Below are 18,566 nucleotides of genomic sequence, written 5' to 3'. Positions count from 1 at the left end.
CCTATCATTAGACAAATTAAGTCAAAGAATTCACAATCTCAGGTGGGAAAATACTATGTCATATTAAATGGAATGAGTGTGTGTGTGTGTGTGTGTATAAACAGCTTTTGAAATAATTCACATGCCATGCAATTCACCTATTTAAAGTATACAACTTAATGGTTGGTTGTTTCTTTAACAGGGAAAAAAAGATGTGACCCAGATATTTAACAACATCCTGAGACGACAGATAGGCACTCGGAGTCCTACTGTGGAGTACATTAGTGCTCATCCTCATATCCTATTTATGCTTCTCAAAGGGTAGGTGCGTGCTTTCCTTTAAAGTAGGTTTGAGTTTAGAAAAGTTGTTAAAAGTAATATATAGCATTAGACTCATTTGAGAAAACGATCCCTTTTGGATTCATATTTGCCATGCTTGAAGTTAGCCCTCCAAATCTATGTCTCTAGGATTACTCAGGCTGCAGCAAAATCCTTTCTAAATAAATTCCCTTCCATTTACTGCCTCTCTTTCCTCCACTTTCCTGTTTTCTCTTCCTATTACATTATTGCTTGTGCTTTCCAATCTGCCCTTTTTCTAGCTGCCCACTTAGCCTCTTTGCATAAGACTGGATCCCCTCATTACACAAATACACACACACACACACACACACACACACACACACACACACACGATATCCTTTCAATGGCTAGCATCTACTATGGTGACATGCTTCCACGTGAGGATAGAATAAATATCACTGTATGTATATGGGACCACAGGGCAGCCAAAAAACTAAAGTCTGGTCAGATAATAGAATTCCTGATTATTACTTTTTATGTATACTCATTTACAAATGTTTCTTGGGCATTTTGAGGCTACTCCAACTCCTAAAACCAGAAATATGGATGTAGAAAGGCTTGGGGATAGCAGACTATCTTTTGTCTCCCCTTCTCTATCTTTCTACTTTACCATCTTGAACCTAGCATGCTCTTCCATACCTAGCCCATCTCGTCTGTGTTCAATTCCCAAATCCTTTCTTGTACATTTTAAAACATTTTATCGTATCAAAATAATACATACCACATAGTTTAAAAATCAGAAATATCAACAAACATCAGCTCTTTGCCTCTTCCTTCTCTATTCCTCAGTCCCATTGCCCAAAGACAACCACTTTCATCTTTTTTATTTGTTCAGCTGGTATTTACCGCTATATTATCAATAATGGGCTTTTACTAACTTTTGATTTACCAATTTTAAAAAATATCTTTTAACTTTCTCATAGACTAGATGACAATTTAGTATTTCCACCACCACTGTTACTCCATTTTCCTTCTCTTAACCCTCCCAATATAATTTATCACAATTTTTTATTTTATTAGTCACATTTATATTATTATAGCTATGTAATTATTATTCATTGTTGAACAAAGTAGTGTACTATAATTACTTTGTTTTTTAGTACGAAATATTGTTTTTACTGGAGAATTCAGTCTTTCAGTTCTGGAAAGGGAAATATACTTGTATCATGTATTAGTTAGGGTAGGCTAAACTTATAACAAACTTTAAGCTTTATAACAAATGGACCCCAAAATAGAGTGGCCAACTGCAAGATAAATTTATTTCTCACATAATAGAGAAGAACAGATGTTCTAGGTCAGCAGGGGTTCCTTCAACATGTGCTTCCTAAGATCACTTTGTTGATTGCCATTTCAGCCCACAAGAAGGCAAAAATACTTGGGAGAATTTATGAGCCAGGCCTGGAAATGGCTTGCATTACTCGCACTCACATTCCATTTGAGAGCACTTAGTCACTTGACCTCTTAATTCTTAAGGAAACCTGAGAAATGTAGTTAGTGCCCAGGAAGAAGAGGAGCAAGGATTTCTGTGGACAGTTAACATTCTCTGCCACATACTGTTTCTTTGAAAATTTATTCCCTTCTATATTCTCTGTTCTCACTTTCTCGCTCTCCTATTAGTCAAAGTTAAGTCTCTGGGATTGATTTCATATCTCTTCTATTTTCTGTTTCTTTGTCTTTTTGTTTTACTTGTCAGAAGATGTTCTTTTTCTTTTTTAACATCTTTATTGGAGTATAATTGCTTTACAGTGGTGTGTTAGTTTCTGCTTTATAACAAAGTGAATCAGCTATACATATATATATCCCCATATCTCCTCCCTCTTGCGTCTCCCTCCCACCCTCCCTATCCCACCCCTCTAGGTGGTCACGAAGCACCGAGCTGATCTCCCTGTACTATGTGGCTGCTTCCCACTAGCTATCTATTTTACGTTTGGTAGTATATGTAAGTCCATGCCACTCTCTCACTTCGTCCCAGCTTACCCAGGAGATGTTCTTAATTGTATCTTCCATTGAAGATAAACTCTACTGAATTTTCCTTTCAGTGAATTCTTAATTTATAAGAGCTCTTTTTTTGCTCTCTGATTATTCCTGTTTCTTGTCTCTTACACTTCTTAGCTCTGCGACTTTGGGCAAGTCACTGCACTTTTCCAAGCCTCAGTTTTCTTATCTATAAAATAAGAGTAAAATTTGTAATATTACCTTTGCACTAAAATAATGTTGCATTATATGCCTTTGACTATACATTGTCAGACCGACCTGTATGTTCAGTCAGGGTTCTGCTATTTACTTGCTAAGACCTTGGGCAAGTTACCTAACTTCCTTAAGTCTTGATTTCCTCATTGTAATATGAAGACAATAATAATACCTACTTCAGTATGTCATTTTGAGTCTTTAGTGAGGTAGTTCTTGCAGAGCATAGTACCAAGCACATGGTACTCAGTACTCAGTAACTACTAGTCTAAAAATTTATTATCCCTGTCCCTCTTAAGAGCTGCAGTTCACATTGAGATATATGTGCAATTTTAAACAAATACAATTAAGACCATACCCAAGTGTCAGAATAATATTATAAAGGGAAGTGTTTGTTTCTAGCTCAGATAAGATCTACAAAATGTGATGGGTTATGATCTGCCCAGCTGGTCATTGGTGGATAAGGCTGGAATGATCAATTTGTACCCTCTTCTGGAGATTCTAAAATGTTAAACTAAAGCATTTGACATTATCCTGTAGGAAATGGGGAGTCATTGGAGAGTTTTGGAAGAAGAATATCAGATTTGTGTTTCAGGAAGTTTAGATAAATTAATAATCATTTAAAGTTAGTTAGTAAATAAATGATCCCTTGAGAATGCTAAGATGTGTTGTCCTAAAAATATATTGGAGAGCCCATCAGCTGATGTGGAAGAGAAGTTGTGTGGATGGTCTAAAACAGTATCTTCCATCGTGGGGTCGTTATGTGAAGGATACGCGCAACTCCACGGACTTCATTCCTGGAGTGGGAATTATTTGTTTGGAGGATCTCCTTCATGTAGCTGCTGTCACTGAATAGCAGTCACAATAGAAAAATAGGAATTGTTTACTTTAAGCATAACTCCCTCAAATCTGATTCATCAAGAAAGTTTTATAAAGCGTCTTTCCATATCTTCTGAAAAGTTAATAATTAGTTTAGTTTGTAAGGCTAAAACTGCTTATTAATTCATCTATTAGGGGTCTACAATAATAATAGTAATAATAGCACTAATAATAGTAAGTATAGTAATTGTAGTAGTTAACATAGTACTTAGTATATGTCAGGCCCTGCTTTATATTTATATAATAGTCCTGTGGGTAGTTATTGTTGTTTTTGTTGTTGTTATTTTTATTATACCCATTTTATAGAAGAGGATACTGCAGCCCAGAGAGGTTAAGTAACTTGTCCAAAGTCACATAGCCAGTATGCTTTAAACTCTAGTAGTCTGACTCCAGAATCTGTGCTCTCAGAACAATATCCAGCTTTCCAGTCTTCAAGCAGTTATAGTCTACAGTGAGCAGAGATAACTCATTACAACTCATTGTTGTTTCTTTACCAGTATATTCTATGGGAGCACAGATGAAGAAGCCATCACCTCTGCTTGAGATGTCAAAAATGAAGCAGGTCTTAAAGTAGAAAATTTCCAAATAGACACAGAGAGTAGAAGGATTAGGTACCTCCCATGCAAAGCCACAGAGGCATCAAATTGCACAATGTGTTTGGAGGATGACAAGAATTCTGATGCAGCTGGAACCTAGTGTGAATGGAAAGTAGGGATGAGGATAAAGCTGGAAGGGCTAAGACCAAGTTATGAAGAGTCTTTCATAAGTCTTTCAGTCCTACCAAGGAGTCTGAATGTTATTCTAAAGGCAACATGGAACCATCCAGGGACTAGATGTGATGAGTTCTGGTGGCAGTATAGAAAATGGCTTGGAGAATTGGGGGTCTGAGATTCCAGCTTGGAAGAGGCCAAGCAAGGGATAATTAGGGCCAGAACTTTAATGGTGATATTGGGGATGAAGAGGAGTAGATATTTTTATTTATTTATTTTTCTTTTCTTTTTTATATCTTTATTGGAGTATAATTGCTTTACAATGTTGTGTAAGAGTAGATATTTTTAAAACATTTTATTTTTTCTGATTCAAAGTGATACATGTTTATTATTTAAAAATTCAGACATTTTAACACAATATTATAATTCAACTATACTTCAATAAAGATAAATTTTAAAAATTCAAACAGTTTAGAAATCTATAGTATAGAAAGGGAGTGCATACCATAATCCTTCCCAAAGAAACCATTATCAACAATTTGGTGATGACTCCTCTGGTTTTTATTCTATATTATAATGATTCTTTTATTTTTTAACCCAAACTTTAAACTCATTGCTTCGCATCCTGTTTTATAGATACCATTTATTGAGTGTTTGCTGTGTGCCAGGTATTACATTCAACGTCTTATGTTATTTCATTTAATCCTTCTAACAATACTATGAGGACTAGGTATTATCCTTACCATTTTACAGATGAGGAAATTGAAACTTAGAGTAAGGCTATTGCTCAAGGTTATAAATACAGCTAATAAGTAGCAGAGCCAATTTTTCAATCCAGATCTGATTCTAAATCCCATTTTCTTAACCATTAATACGTCCTTAATAAGATTTGAAGCCCTTCAGATAAGAAGGGAGAGGTAATTATAGAAGACCCTGAGGACAGAGTGTACAGGAAGCCCTGAATGGAACCATTGCACCTGAATCAGCTTTACCCATTACCATTTTCTAGGTTAGCTTGAAATGCTAGAGGTTTAGCCCTTTGTTAAAGATCAACATTTTTACTCAATTATCTCTTGTAAAGTTGCTTGAAAACTGGGGACATAATTTGATTGGTGCATTCAGACATCAAACAGTGATGTCATTTAGGTAAACAAATGGGACCTAATTAAACTTAAAAGCTTTTGCACAGCAAAGGAAACCATAAACAAGACGAAAAGACAGCCTTCAGAATGGGAGAAAATATTTGCAAACAAAGCAACTGACAAAGGATTAATCTCCAAAATATACAAGCAGCTCATGCAGTTCGATACCAAAAAAACAAACAACCCAGTCAAAAAATGGGCAGAAGAGCTAAATAGACATTTCTCCAAAGAAGACATAAAGATGGCCAACAAACACATGAAAAGATGCTCAACATCACTAATTATTAGAGAAATGCAAATCAAAACTACAATGAGGTATCACCTCACACCAGTCAGAATGGCATCATCAAAAAATCTACAAACAATAAATGCTGGAGAGGGTGTGGAGAAAAGGGAACCCTCTTGCACTGTTGGTGGGAATGTAAATCGATAACAGCCACTGTGGAGAATAGTATGGAGGTTCCTTAAAAAATTAAAAATAGAACTACCATGTGACCCAGCAATTTCACTACTGGGTATATACCCAGAGAAAACCATAATTCAAAAAGACACATGCACCCCAGTGTTCATTGCAGCACTATTTACAATAGCCAGGACATGGAAACAACCTAAATGTCCATCCACAGACGAATGGATAAAGAAGATGTGGTACATATATACAATGGAATATTACTCAGCCATAAAAAGCAACGAAATTAGGTCATTTGTAGGGACGTGGATGGACCTAGAGTCTGTCATACAGAGTGAAGTAAGTCAGAAAGAGAAAAACAAATATCGTATATTAACACATATGTGTAGAATCTGAAAAGATTGGTATAGACGATCTTATTTACAAAGCAGAAATAGAGACATAGGTGTAGAGAACAAACATATGGATACCAAGGGAGCAAGGGGGGTGTGGATGAATTGGGAGATTGGGATTAACATATATACACTATTGATACTATGTATAAAATAGATAACTAATGACAACCTACTGTGTAGCACAGGGAAGTCTACTCAATGCTCTCTGGTGACCTAAATGGGAAGGAAATCCAAAAAAGAGGGGATATATGTATATGTATAGCTGATTCACTTTACTGTACAGTAGAAACTAACACAACATTGTAAAGCAACTATACCCCAATAAAAATTTAAAAAATAAAAAAAAAGAGAAGAAATGCAAAAAAAAAGATTAGACAGTGGAGTCAGATGATGAATATGGCTCAAGATGGAGGTCCGCATTATTCTGTTAGTTGAATTGCTCTTTGAAATTATCTCAATTCTTTAAACATGTTAGTAAGAACATGTCTCAACAGAACTAAGTGCTTTGCCACTACTATATATAAAATGATAACTAATAAGAAACTACTGTGCAGCACAGGGAACTTTTCTCAATACTCTGTAATGACCTATGTGGGAAAAGAATCTAAAAAGGAGTGGTTATATGTGTATGTATAACTGATTCACTTTGCTGTACCACAGAAACTAACAACATTTTAAATCAACTATACTCCAATAAAAATAATAATAAAAAAAGAAAAAGAAAAAAAGAAAGAAATCATAAAAAAAATGATGTCATTTAGGGATATGATAGTAACCTGCTATACTGGACCTAAGTCTAACCATAAAGAATGTAAGACAGAAAGAAATTGATTCTTGTCCATCAAGGAGAATCATTTGGATATGGGATACAAAACATGGTAAAAGGATTTGGAACCCAAATTTTATGAAAAGATTATTAAAAAGGACTTTCTCACTTCAAACGAACTTTTCTCCTGGCCCATGCAAATGACATTTCAGGGTACTGAGAGAACTCGAGAGTGAGGTCACTAAACTGCTCTCAGTGATCCATAAAGAAACATTGCCAGTGGAAGATTTTCCAGAAGTCCAATATTAAAATAATAAATTTCTCCTAATAATCTTATTTTTAAAAATTTTATTGCAAAAATTTTCAACCATATACAAAACAAGACAGTACAAAGACAGTACCCATCTCCTAGCCTTAACAACCGTCAGTATTTTGCTGTGTTTATTTCATCTGTCTTCCCAACACCCCTTCCCTTGTTTTTTCTTTTTTTTTTTTCTTTGACTGGAGTATTTTAAAGCAAATCTCAAATCTCATGTAATATCATCGTATCAACCCTAAACACATCAATACGCATCTCAAAAATAAGATAATTTTTACATAACTACAATGTAATTTTGCACTTTAAAATTAATAATAATTCATTAATAACTAATACCCAGTCCATACTCAAATTTCCTTGATTGCCCCCCCCCAGATTTTAGTTGGTCTGTTCAAACAAGAATTCTAATAAGGTCCACTTATTGTATTTGCTTATAATGTCACTTAAGTCTTTTTTAAGTCCCTTTTCATTTCAAACAGCACCTTCTCCCATGTTTATGCCATTGACTTGTTGAAAAACTGAATCAGTTATCCTACATAATTTCCTTTATTCTAGGTTTGTCAGATTGCTTCATTGGAGGTTATATTTAAAGGCTTGATTAGATTCAGATTCAGTTTTATTATGGCAGTCATATTTTGTAAGTGGTGCTGTGTAGTTTGTGTTTCATCGCATCAGGAGACATACATTTAGTAATGCTAAGACTGAGCAATGAGTTCAGATGGTGGCAGCCTAATCCACTATAAAGTTCCCCATCAACTACACTTAATTGTTTTATCATCCATTGATGAACATTGCCTGATTCAGTCATTTTGTTAGGGGTTACAAAAAGGTGATTTTCTAACTTTATTATTCTTTGTGTATTTATTGACTGGACTAGTTTTATAGAGAATAATTTTCTCTCTTCCACCACAATTTAATTAGTCTGAAGTACAATCCATACTGGAGAGGAAGAATAAATGTCTAATTCTTTTCCTTCAATTATCAGTTTAGAAAGTAATAAATTGTTAACCTAGGAACTTCCATTGGTGTCCGTTTATTTATCTCTCTCTTTCCCCCGTCTTTCTCCCTCTCCCCCTTCTTCCTCTCTTCTTCTCTCCTCCTCCTCCTCACCCCTGTATCCCTGTAGTATCATTATGAACTAATGGACTTAGTGTTTTTTCATACATCTTATATAGTTGTACTTTAAAAAAATTTTTTTGTTGCTTGATTATCTGTCTGTGGCTTCTTCAAGTTGACCCATGTCCTTTTGATATCACTCCCATTAGTTTGTGAGAGTTTCCTTGCTTTCTGGCCCATCTTGTACATTTTCTAACACAGACCTGGAATTAGCCATTTCTACCAAGGACTCTTGCTCCTTTTAGTTAGAAATGGTTCTTAGGAACTATAATCTGGATGCTAGGGATGCTCATTGACATTGGATTGTTATTGCTTCTAGACCTTTTCAGTGGACAGTTAGCTCACTATTTTTAAAGTAAGCAAATGTTTCTAAATTAGAAGCAAAACTTCTTGATTATATTGAGGAGGCCAAGTGTTTGCTGAATGGCATTTTACAAAACTTTTCCTAGTGCTGGCTGACCTTGTTTCTTCCATCAGTAACAACAAAAGTCATTTTTCTCCTTACATAATATAATCTGTGTCCTTAAATTGAGATATTCTTGCACAAGGTCTTTCTTCTAACCATTTTTTGTGTAATGTTTACTGTAGCTCACTGCTAGATGAGATCATTTCTCTTACACTTTGGCTTTTATTAAATTTGAAACAGATCTTACACACTGTTATTATTTGAATAAGCATGCATATAAAGTAGTGTGCATTCTCCACAATGACACAGTTAATTATATAGTCCGGACTATATGATCCAAACTACAAATCAGCAGGAAGATATGCTTCAATTCTATAAAATAGTGATCCAACATTCATTGGATTAACCTTTATCAGCAACCTGCCATTAAGTTAGTTGTTGTGGAGAACATAGTGATTTGTCGTGGTCTTTTGTCCTTGAGACGCTTATCTACAAGTAGAATAAAATAGATGAGGTAAAGATTGATTCTTTACCAAACCTAAGTATATTAATGTTCTTGGGATTTGAAACTTAAGGTAGACTTAACTTATGGAGCACTTCTTTATATAGTAGGCAATAAACTATCAAAAGTCAATATCCTAGAGGGTAGTCAGGTTGAAATGATGTATGTGAATTATAAATTCCTTAAAGGTGCTGAGGAAAATTAGGACTTTCCTTATATATCCCAATATATTCCTAACTTTAAGAAGTTGTCATCTCAGAGAAATGACAGTTCCACTCTTGGGCACAAACTACTAGGATGGAATGAAAAGTGTTCTGACTCAGAGTAGCATCTTTTAAAATATTCTCTTGGTTCTCAAGAATAGTCAGTGCATCACAGATGGTTCCAATAAACTTCACCAAATGAAAGAAAAAAGAGAACTAATTATACACAAAAGTTGGAGTAGAAACTTTTTTTATAGATAGTTTCAGTTTGACAATTGAATTAAGAAATGAGAAAACATTGGCTAGAGATCATACAGCTTTTTCTCTAAGCCAAAGTTTGTGTCTCATTAGAGTCCTCTAGTATTAAGAATTTTAATCAGAGCTTGAAGTTTATTAAATTCATTATATGCCTTTGTGAAAAGCATTATCCTAGGCACTCTTCGGAGACTGGGGTAGGGATGGGGGAAGGTAACAGTAAATAAGACATAGGCACCATATGGAGGAGAGGAGAAGGTAACAGGATAAGTAAAACATATCCTTAGCAATTAAGTTGTTTGTAATGAGGTAAAGAAAACAGATTTATAACAATTAATTGCAATGTACTATAGTGCAGAATGAGAAAAGTGCTAAAGTAGAATTACAGACAAGCTGTTGTAGGAGTATGAAGGAAGATATGAAGTATGAAGGGAGAATGATTCTGAATGGTAGGTGATTGGAAACACTTCAAGGAGGAGGTGGCATTTGAACTAAGTCTTGAAAGATGAGAGAGAATCTTAGAGGTGGAAACTTAAGGAGAAGGGCATTCTAGGTTGAGAGAATGGCGTACCCCAAGGAATTAAGGGATGTGATGAGAGATGAAATTGAAAAGTTAAGTTTAAAGCAAAATTATGAAAGTCCATAAATATCTTACTAATAAGTCTGGATTTTAATTGTCTGCCCCTTAGGTTCTTTCTCTAGGTCAACAGTCTTCATTTTATATTCTCCTAAGTACTCTATTAATAAATGATAGTGTTTTTCTCCTTCACATTTCAGAAAACGTACCCATCTTTATAACATCTTTAATAAAACCCACCTTATAACTCTTCCATGCATGCCAATAGGCTGATTTTCAAATTCTTATGATAAGAGAAATTGCTAACACTGTAAATTGGCATTTTTTAATATTCTGCAAAGAATAGTGCCTATCTGAATATATTAGCATTTAATGTTAATATGAGTTTTTCAGGGACTATTCAAATGATATTTGTGAATATTATTCCACATAAAAATGGGGAAAAAATGAATAAATACCACACTGGTTTAATGAATTCTCTCAAATACCTTTCTTTGCTATTTTCCCTACTGTATTTATAAATTTGATGTTGCAAAGTAGCCTATTTCCTAAATTGTGGGAAAGAGATTTATTCTTGATTCTGAATTTCATGTAAATATTATTTTATTATCCTTGAATCCTCAATTTCCCTCACCCCAAATTTATTCCTCACCCTACCGCAACTACAACATCTACAAGTTTTGTTGATTCTTCCCCTGAATAATATGCATGACCTGCCCACAGTCCTCTATTCTACTACTGCCACCCCAGTCCAAGCCCCCATCATCCCCAGCTGGGCTTCTGTTCCTCCTACTAGCTAGTCTCCCTGCTTCCACTCTAGCTCCCCAGCTCATTCTTCCCTGTTTTACAAGATTCTCCACAGGTAGCCAGAGTGATCTTTTTTAAAGCATATGATAGACTGTGTTAATTGCTTTCTTTAAACTATCCAAAGGCTTCCTATCACACTTAAAAATGAAACTCCTTACCTTGGCTTACAAAGCTGCTGGTTCTTTCCCTGGAGCCTTTGCACAGTTAGTTCCCTTTGCCTGAATGCTTTGCCTCTTCCCTGACCACTCAGTCTAAAGTAAAGCAAATTAAGTACACTCTATAGTGTACCTATTTTGTTGTCTTCAGTTTCACAGCACTGAAGTATATGAAATTATCTTTTCATTGTTTATAGTCTGTCTCCTCCCCCACCAGAAACATTTGCACTAAACTGTGAATGCTAGGAAGGCAGTGACCTTGTCTGCTTACTATTCTATCCCCAGCATCTGGAATAGTGCCAGGCACATTGTGGATATTTAGTGGGTATTGAAAGAATGGTGTTTGAATGAACTGTGACAGATGGTATCTATGCTTCCATTAACAGCAGTATTGAAATGGTTTTGATACCATTAATATTATTTTGTTAATAAAACAACATAGTTCTCTGTTTCTCTCTTGTTTATGCTTTAGATATGAAACCCCACAGATCGCCTTACGTTGTGGGATTATGCTGAGAGAATGTATTCGACATGAACCGCTTGCCAAAATCATCCTCTTTTCTAATCAATTCAGAGATTTCTTTAAGTATGTGGAGTTGTCAACATTTGATATTGCTTCAGACGCCTTTGCTACTTTTAAGGTAATTTTTTCTGAATCAGCTGGGTTATTTAATTTCAGCATTTAGTCATTTGGCCTCTAAGAGGCAGTTTAACTTTTAAAAGCAGAAAATTGTATTCCTTAGGTCAGAGCATAGCCAACTGTGTATGATGTGGACCATAAGAGGATTCAGTAAAAGAATGCAATTAGACCTGTCTGTCACATTGTGGAAAAAGCAACTCCAAATGCTTGTCATAAGCTCATATGGGCTTATGAAGAAGACAAGGACACAGAGTAAGGAAGAAGAAAACCAGTGAGAAGAGCAAAGAGTGAGGGAAGGAAGGAAAAGAGGAGGAAAGGGCAGGGGACAGACTCTAAGGAGAGTTGGCGGTGGGTGGAGGGAAGAGGAGCAGCGAGGGCAAGAAACATGGACTTGTGCTCAGGGTGTTGAGAAACCCCAGGAGCCTTCTCTGTTTCATAGGCGACAAGTCTCACCCGGCAAAACAACAGTTGTACAGTGGCTACAGATGAAGCCCCCAAGAGTATATCTAGAACACATGGTAGGAGGGGCCTTGGTGCATCAAATAGGAAGAAAGACATTTAACACAAAGGATGGTTCCATTTCTTTCTAGCAAATATCTGTGCCTAAACAACTGAGGAGATGTTCTCTATTAGTAGCTACTGTAGTGCCATTTTTTTTCCTTTTCTATCTGATGACTCTGTGCTGTCATGGAAACAAGTTAGTTCCTTTTTTAAAAATCCATAAATAAGACTTCATAAATAACTGTAAACATAGAACAACTCTAATGGAGGGGGAAGATCAAATTCAATTGAGCATTTATTTTTGAAAATTTCCGCATAGATTTTTCAACATTTAATAGAATAAACTATACTTGATAATAGTGTCTTGCATCATATGTTCAGCTCAGTTTAATTTTCAGCACAATACTGAATCACAAAAATAAACTATGGTGATTTGTACATGAGCATATTTTCCGTTGAACTTAAGTCCTTGAAAATCTAAATAACCTTAAAAAGTTTCCTAGTATGCTACTGATATTGAAAATGCCTATTTTCTATATTTTACCAAAATGCTGTGGTTAATATAATGTAATGACCATAAGTCACTTTTTTTTAAGTAGCTGGTTTCAAGGGGATTTGTTTACTTGGTTGGCTGGTTGGTTTGGGCTTTTGTTTTTAACTTCTTAGGCTTAACCTTTTTTGTTTTGAACTGCAGGATGACTACTGCCCAGTTAGTCATTGATGTTTTCACATTGTTGGCTTATGTTTTTGTCATGGTATTGTCTACAAATTGTCCTTTCCCAAAAAATATTCCTTACAACCACAATCTCTTTCACCTCTCCCTCTAAGAATCGACATGATAAGAAGTGGTATGAATTCCATCTCTCTCTGCACCTGACTTGCTATATGTCCTTCATCTGTGAGATGAGGAAAATAATCTCTGTTTTTGTGGAGTTGTGAAGATTAGAAATAACGTATGTAAGGTGCTCGGCACACCCTCCAGCACGTAGTAAAAACTCAGTAAATGCAGCTGCTGCTGGCTGATGTAGTATCGTGTCCCTGCCATTGCATGTCTGTCTCTGTCATTGCACCCCGAGTTCTCCCAAGCTGTGAAGAATTCACTAAAATATCAATATCAACATTTTTTTAGCATGATACTTAGACTGTGCAGAACTTAGCCCTGTCAAAACAATTGTTACGAGGTGGGATGAAAGAGTACACTATTTCAAATACTTTTTTTAAACTTTAAATTCTTTAAAATTTGAACTTTATTTTTCTTGGCAATTTTCTGCTTTTTCCTTTTTGGGTGGGATCCTAGCAATTTTTCTCCCACTCAGTTATTTGATCTATAATAATGCAACATCTGTATTTGTCTATGTATTATGTTTATATACATGTATTATGTTATATATGTCTGTATGTGTGTATATATATATGGTATAATCCCTCCAGTTTTGTGCATACATTTATTATGTATATAAATTGGAGGGTATATCTATGTATATATAATGTATACACACTCAAGTGTAAGAGTGTATGTGCACGAATCACTTATTGGCTGTATCCATCATACACGTGTGCTGGAGGAATTCTACCCTACCATATTATATTTTCTATTATCGGATTTTAAAGTTATTTTTTTCCCTTAGAATTTGAAGGAGCTGCTACTAACAGAACCCCCTTCTTATTCCTGTTTCTTTGGTGTAACACTAATGTATAGCGAATGGAAAACCTTTCCAGGCAGCACTCATCTGCAAAGTACTCTTTCCGTTGCCACCATCACTGTATGTGCAGGGCCTGAGGCCATGGGAGATCATGGTCCTCATACCCGAAGCTGATGACTGTCATAATAGATGCAGAACCCCATGGGTGCAGCCATCCACAGTGTCTGCTGCAGCCCATGGAGAGAACTTTCTAACCTGGGTCAGCTTAGAAAATCACTGATACTGCTCAGGAGATTGGGGAAGAAGGTATCTGAAAACTAGGCATCCCGAATATCCACTTAGAAAAAGATTAGGGACCCCAAAGGATGCTGTGGAACTACCTTACTCTCTGAGGTGTCCCCTGACATAGGAACTGGTTTGAATTTTGACCTGGGATGGACCAGGAATGAATTCCTTAGAGGGTTTTCCCATTTTAAAATTGCGATTCCAGAACAGTACTACATGTCCTCCTGAGGAAAAAAGTACATTTCTCCACTGATAGGCCCAATGGTCAATCAAGTTGTGATGAAAGGTAATATGAAATGAAATTAATAGCCAGTCTCATTATTTTTGAACTTGAAAATTGTAGTGCAAACTAATGAGGACCTACTGATCGGCCCAATGGTCAATCAAGTTATGACGATAGGTAATATGAAATGAAATTAATAGCCAGTCTCATTTTTGAACTTGAAAACTGTAGTGCAAACTAATGAGGACCTACTGTATAGCACAGGGAACTCTATTCAAATAATCTGTAATGACCTATATGGGAAAAGAATCTAAAAAAGAGTGGATATATGTATATGTATAACTGATTCACTTTGCTGTACAGCAGAGACTAACACAACATTGTAAATCAATTATACTCCAATAAAAATTTTAAAAAATAAAAATAAAACTGAAAAAAAAAGAAAATTGTAGTGCAAAGTGCTTTAAATATTTAACTTTTTTTTGAAATAGAAATAAGTGAGTTTTACCATTGCTGCTGCCTTCTTTTTCTCTGTGAGGTTATGTTGTGTATCTTGTATATGCTTTTAAGAAGCTTTAATTAAATATGTATTAAAGTATAAGAATTTATTTTGGAAAACTTGAAAATTCTTGTTACGTTTTTAATTAAATTCTGCATAGTACCTAGACAGGGTATTTAGCCCTTAATCATGTTAAACGGATTAGCTGAGGCTTGTTTTCTTTCAACATTAAGGTGAATTAAGGATATAACTTAGTTATGAATTTTCAGTCAAACATTCCTTTATGCTTTTGTTCAATTTTCTGAGAGTTATGTCTGTAGTTAGATCAGGCTACTTGTCGTCAACTTTGAAAGGGTGCATTGTGCTACTTAGTAACTGAACAACACTTCCCAGCCCATTAACCCAAGAGTGGGATGATGCTGAGATGGCTCTGTTAAATGTCATTCTTGTGCTTCCCAGCATCCTAGGCACTTACGTTTCAAAAGTGGTTAAGAAAAATTAAAGGTTAATCGTTGAAAATCTGTTAACTTGTGAGATATGGTTTTAGTCCATTCAGAGTTCTTTTTTTAATAAATGGTTATTAATGACATTTTTAAAAGGTCGTCATAAACTTTATTTGAATATTTATTATATCATTTTCACAATGTAGAGTTATGGCTTGAAGAAATATACTGTACACTTGTCTGTTAGGTGACATTTGTTTCACTAGTTGAATTATTTCTGTGGTATGAATTTAAAGCACTCTGCTGTTTTTAGCATGAAACAAATTGTATTTCACATCTTAAACTAAGAATGGAAGTAATTTTGTGATGTAAATGAAAATATTCTGAAACTTTTATGTTTCAAATTAATGGACTTAGAAAATCTTAGAAGAAAAAGATAGATTTATAAAATTTGTTACCTATAATAATTTTGTTTCACTTGACTGTTCTTTTTCTAGGATTTACTGACCAGACATAAAGTGTTGGTAGCAGACTTCTTAGAACAAAATTATGACACTGTAAGTAGAAGTCATTTTTAAGTCTTTACCTCATTCTCTCTTCCTCTCTCTCTCTCCTTAGATCTGTTAGCACTTACTCCTATTTATGATACACAATTGAAACCAACCATACACCCGATTGGTTTATTACCTAGAAACCAGGTCATCAAGAAACTATGGAAAATAGAGGATGGCAGGAGATAAGGGCTTTCTCGTTTTTCACATCTCTTCCTGTTGTGCTCTGGAGCTCCAGGAAACAACTAGTACCTGCTCACTTTGATCTTGACTTAAGAGCATCCATGTTGCCCTTAAGAGGCAGTAGCAAACTCCAAATGGAAGAGCACCCCACCCTTACTAGTATAAATCATTTTACTTGGTTTGATAACTAGTTTTACTTACTAGTAGAAATACCAAAATACATATCTGTCTTCCAACTCCATTCTCTAAGGGTGAATCCATCTCAACCTTTTGATAATTAGCTGTAATTGTTACAGAACCAAACTCACCCAACATGCAGCAAAGCCAGTCTACTGACACCGGGTTGTGACGAAGGAAAATTCAACATTTATTGCAAGGCTGAGCAAGGAATGTGGGGCGACTAATGCTCAAAAGACCCCAATCCCAAATGGTTTTCAAGGAAGGGGTGAGGGTTGTGGGGTGCCTCATCGGCTCATGGACAGTCTTCTGACTGGTTGGTGGTAAGGTGACAGGGTGGTATTTCAGGGGTTAACATCATCAACCTTTTGGTTCCAACCAGTATGAGGTCTACATGCCTGTGGGCAGTATGCAGTTAACTTCTTCCACCTGGTGAGGGTTTTAGTCTCTGCAAAACAACTCAAGGATATGGCTCAGGATATTATCTATAGACCTTGAGGAGGAACTAAAGATCCTTGACTTTGTTTTATGGCTAAACTAATATTATTTTGTCTTGCTTGGCTGTTTTCCTTTGTTTCTGCATTTTCTCACTTCTCTGATTAAATTTGCTCTTTGAAACTTGGGGAAGACCTAGGAGGCTAAAGCTTTTCTACAAACAAGAAGTGGGGGACTCAGGAGGGTATGTTCCTGGGAAGGCCTCTCAGGGTCCTGCTCGGTTTCATAATGTGACTCTTCTAGGAAGCTTTCTGTAATCCCCCCACCCCCAAACACACACACACACACACACACACACACACACACACACACACTCTCTCTCTCTCTCTCTCTCTCTTTTTCTCTCTCTCTCTGTCTCTTTCTCTCCACCTCTCCCTCCCTCCCTTCCTCCCTCCCTTTCTCCTTCTCTCCTTCTCTCTCACATGTTTTCCGCATTGTATTATTATGGTGTGTCTTTATATCTTCCTGACTGATTCTTAAGCTCCCTGGGAGGCAGGAACCTTATCTGTCAAACACAGTGGTTCAGAATACAGTATAGACTTTAGTGTCCACTTGCTTTGCTTCAGGATCCTGCTCTACCTCTTACTAATTGTATGATCCCGGACAAGTTAACTGCACTTACCAAAAAATGAAGATATTAATAATACCTACTTCATAGGATTGCTGTAGGAATTTGACAAGATTTAAAGTTTTTAGGATAATACCATGTATTAATTTTTATCATTATTACTTACATCCCTAATACCTAACTCAGTGCCATACATTTGGTGGTGTTAAATGAATATTGAATGAACAGACCCATCCAAGAGCTGCTATGCTTTTGCCAAGTGTATCAGCAATAGGAATAGCATAATTAAAGTGAAACATAGCACAAACCTAGAAGCAAAACTTTATAAGGTTTGTTCCAGTATTAGTTTAGCTGCTTTAGACCAGTACTGTCCAACTGAAATACAATGCAACCCACTATGTAATTTAAAATTTTCTAGCCACACAAAAATGTAAAAGGAAACAGATGACTCTGGGAAGATATGAAATACCCTATCAGTATCCTGTGTCTTCATACATCCAAGTCACAGAAATTAAACTATGGATTTTTTATTCATAAATTGTTTGCTGATCTTCCTTCGGTTTGAGATTAAGAATTATCAATATAATCATGAAATCAAAAGTGATTTTCATATCCTAAAATTATCAAGAGAATACCCATGGATCAACTGGAGAACTTTGATCAAAGTGTAAAACATGAAGGGAGAAAAAGATTATTGCCAGAGATATCCAAAAGCTTCAAGACTAAAAGAAAATCACATATTTTTGAAGTTAGGAAATGAATTGTTATTATAGTTTAGTTGTTCAGTAACTATAGATGCTGGATGGAATGTTAAAGACTCATTAGATGTTACATTTATAATAAATGAAAATAAAGAGGGCAAAGATAGTTTATAACAAAACCTGTAGTATTAATCTTTTCTATAGGATGAGTGAGATAAATGTGTTGTGCAGTTTGCATTCAAGGATAATAAGCAATAATCTGAGAGACCATAAACTCATTCTCTTTGACCCTTATTTACCTAAATTTGTCTCTGAATCTATAGTCACTTCATGTGTAATTTAGTAGTTTCACAGGTGCTGAGCCTGCTACACTGACCTGAACATTAGCTTTGAGAACTCATACTCCCTAAACATTTCATACTTCTTGAGTTTCATATTTCTTTAGCAGTAAACCTGAAGCTGGAGAACATGATATATGACCTAAAGTAAT

General features: G+C 35.6%; 1 protein-coding gene across 6 annotated transcripts in view; it reads left to right on the top strand.

Moving 5' to 3' along the window:
- Positions 1–18,566, top strand: part of CAB39L (calcium binding protein 39 like) — a 94,499-nt gene that overhangs the window by 57,221 nt on the left and 18,712 nt on the right. For all 6 annotated transcript variants that reach the window (XM_082434505.1, XM_082434502.1, XM_082434504.1 and 3 more), the window contains 3 exons: positions 182–300; positions 11,640–11,808; positions 15,899–15,958. In XM_082434505.1, coding sequence (XP_082290631.1) covers positions 182–300; positions 11,640–11,808; positions 15,899–15,958 — 348 coding nt within the window. The remainder of the gene's footprint in view (positions 1–181; positions 301–11,639; positions 11,809–15,898; positions 15,959–18,566) is intronic.

Source organism: Balaenoptera physalus (genome assembly GCF_965194825.1).
Source record: "Balaenoptera physalus genome assembly, chromosome: 18".
NCBI classification, from domain to species: Eukaryota; Metazoa; Chordata; class Mammalia; order Artiodactyla; family Balaenopteridae; genus Balaenoptera; species Balaenoptera physalus.
The sequence above is the reverse complement of the archived record's forward strand: the minus strand, read 5'-3'. Positions and strand labels throughout refer to the sequence as shown.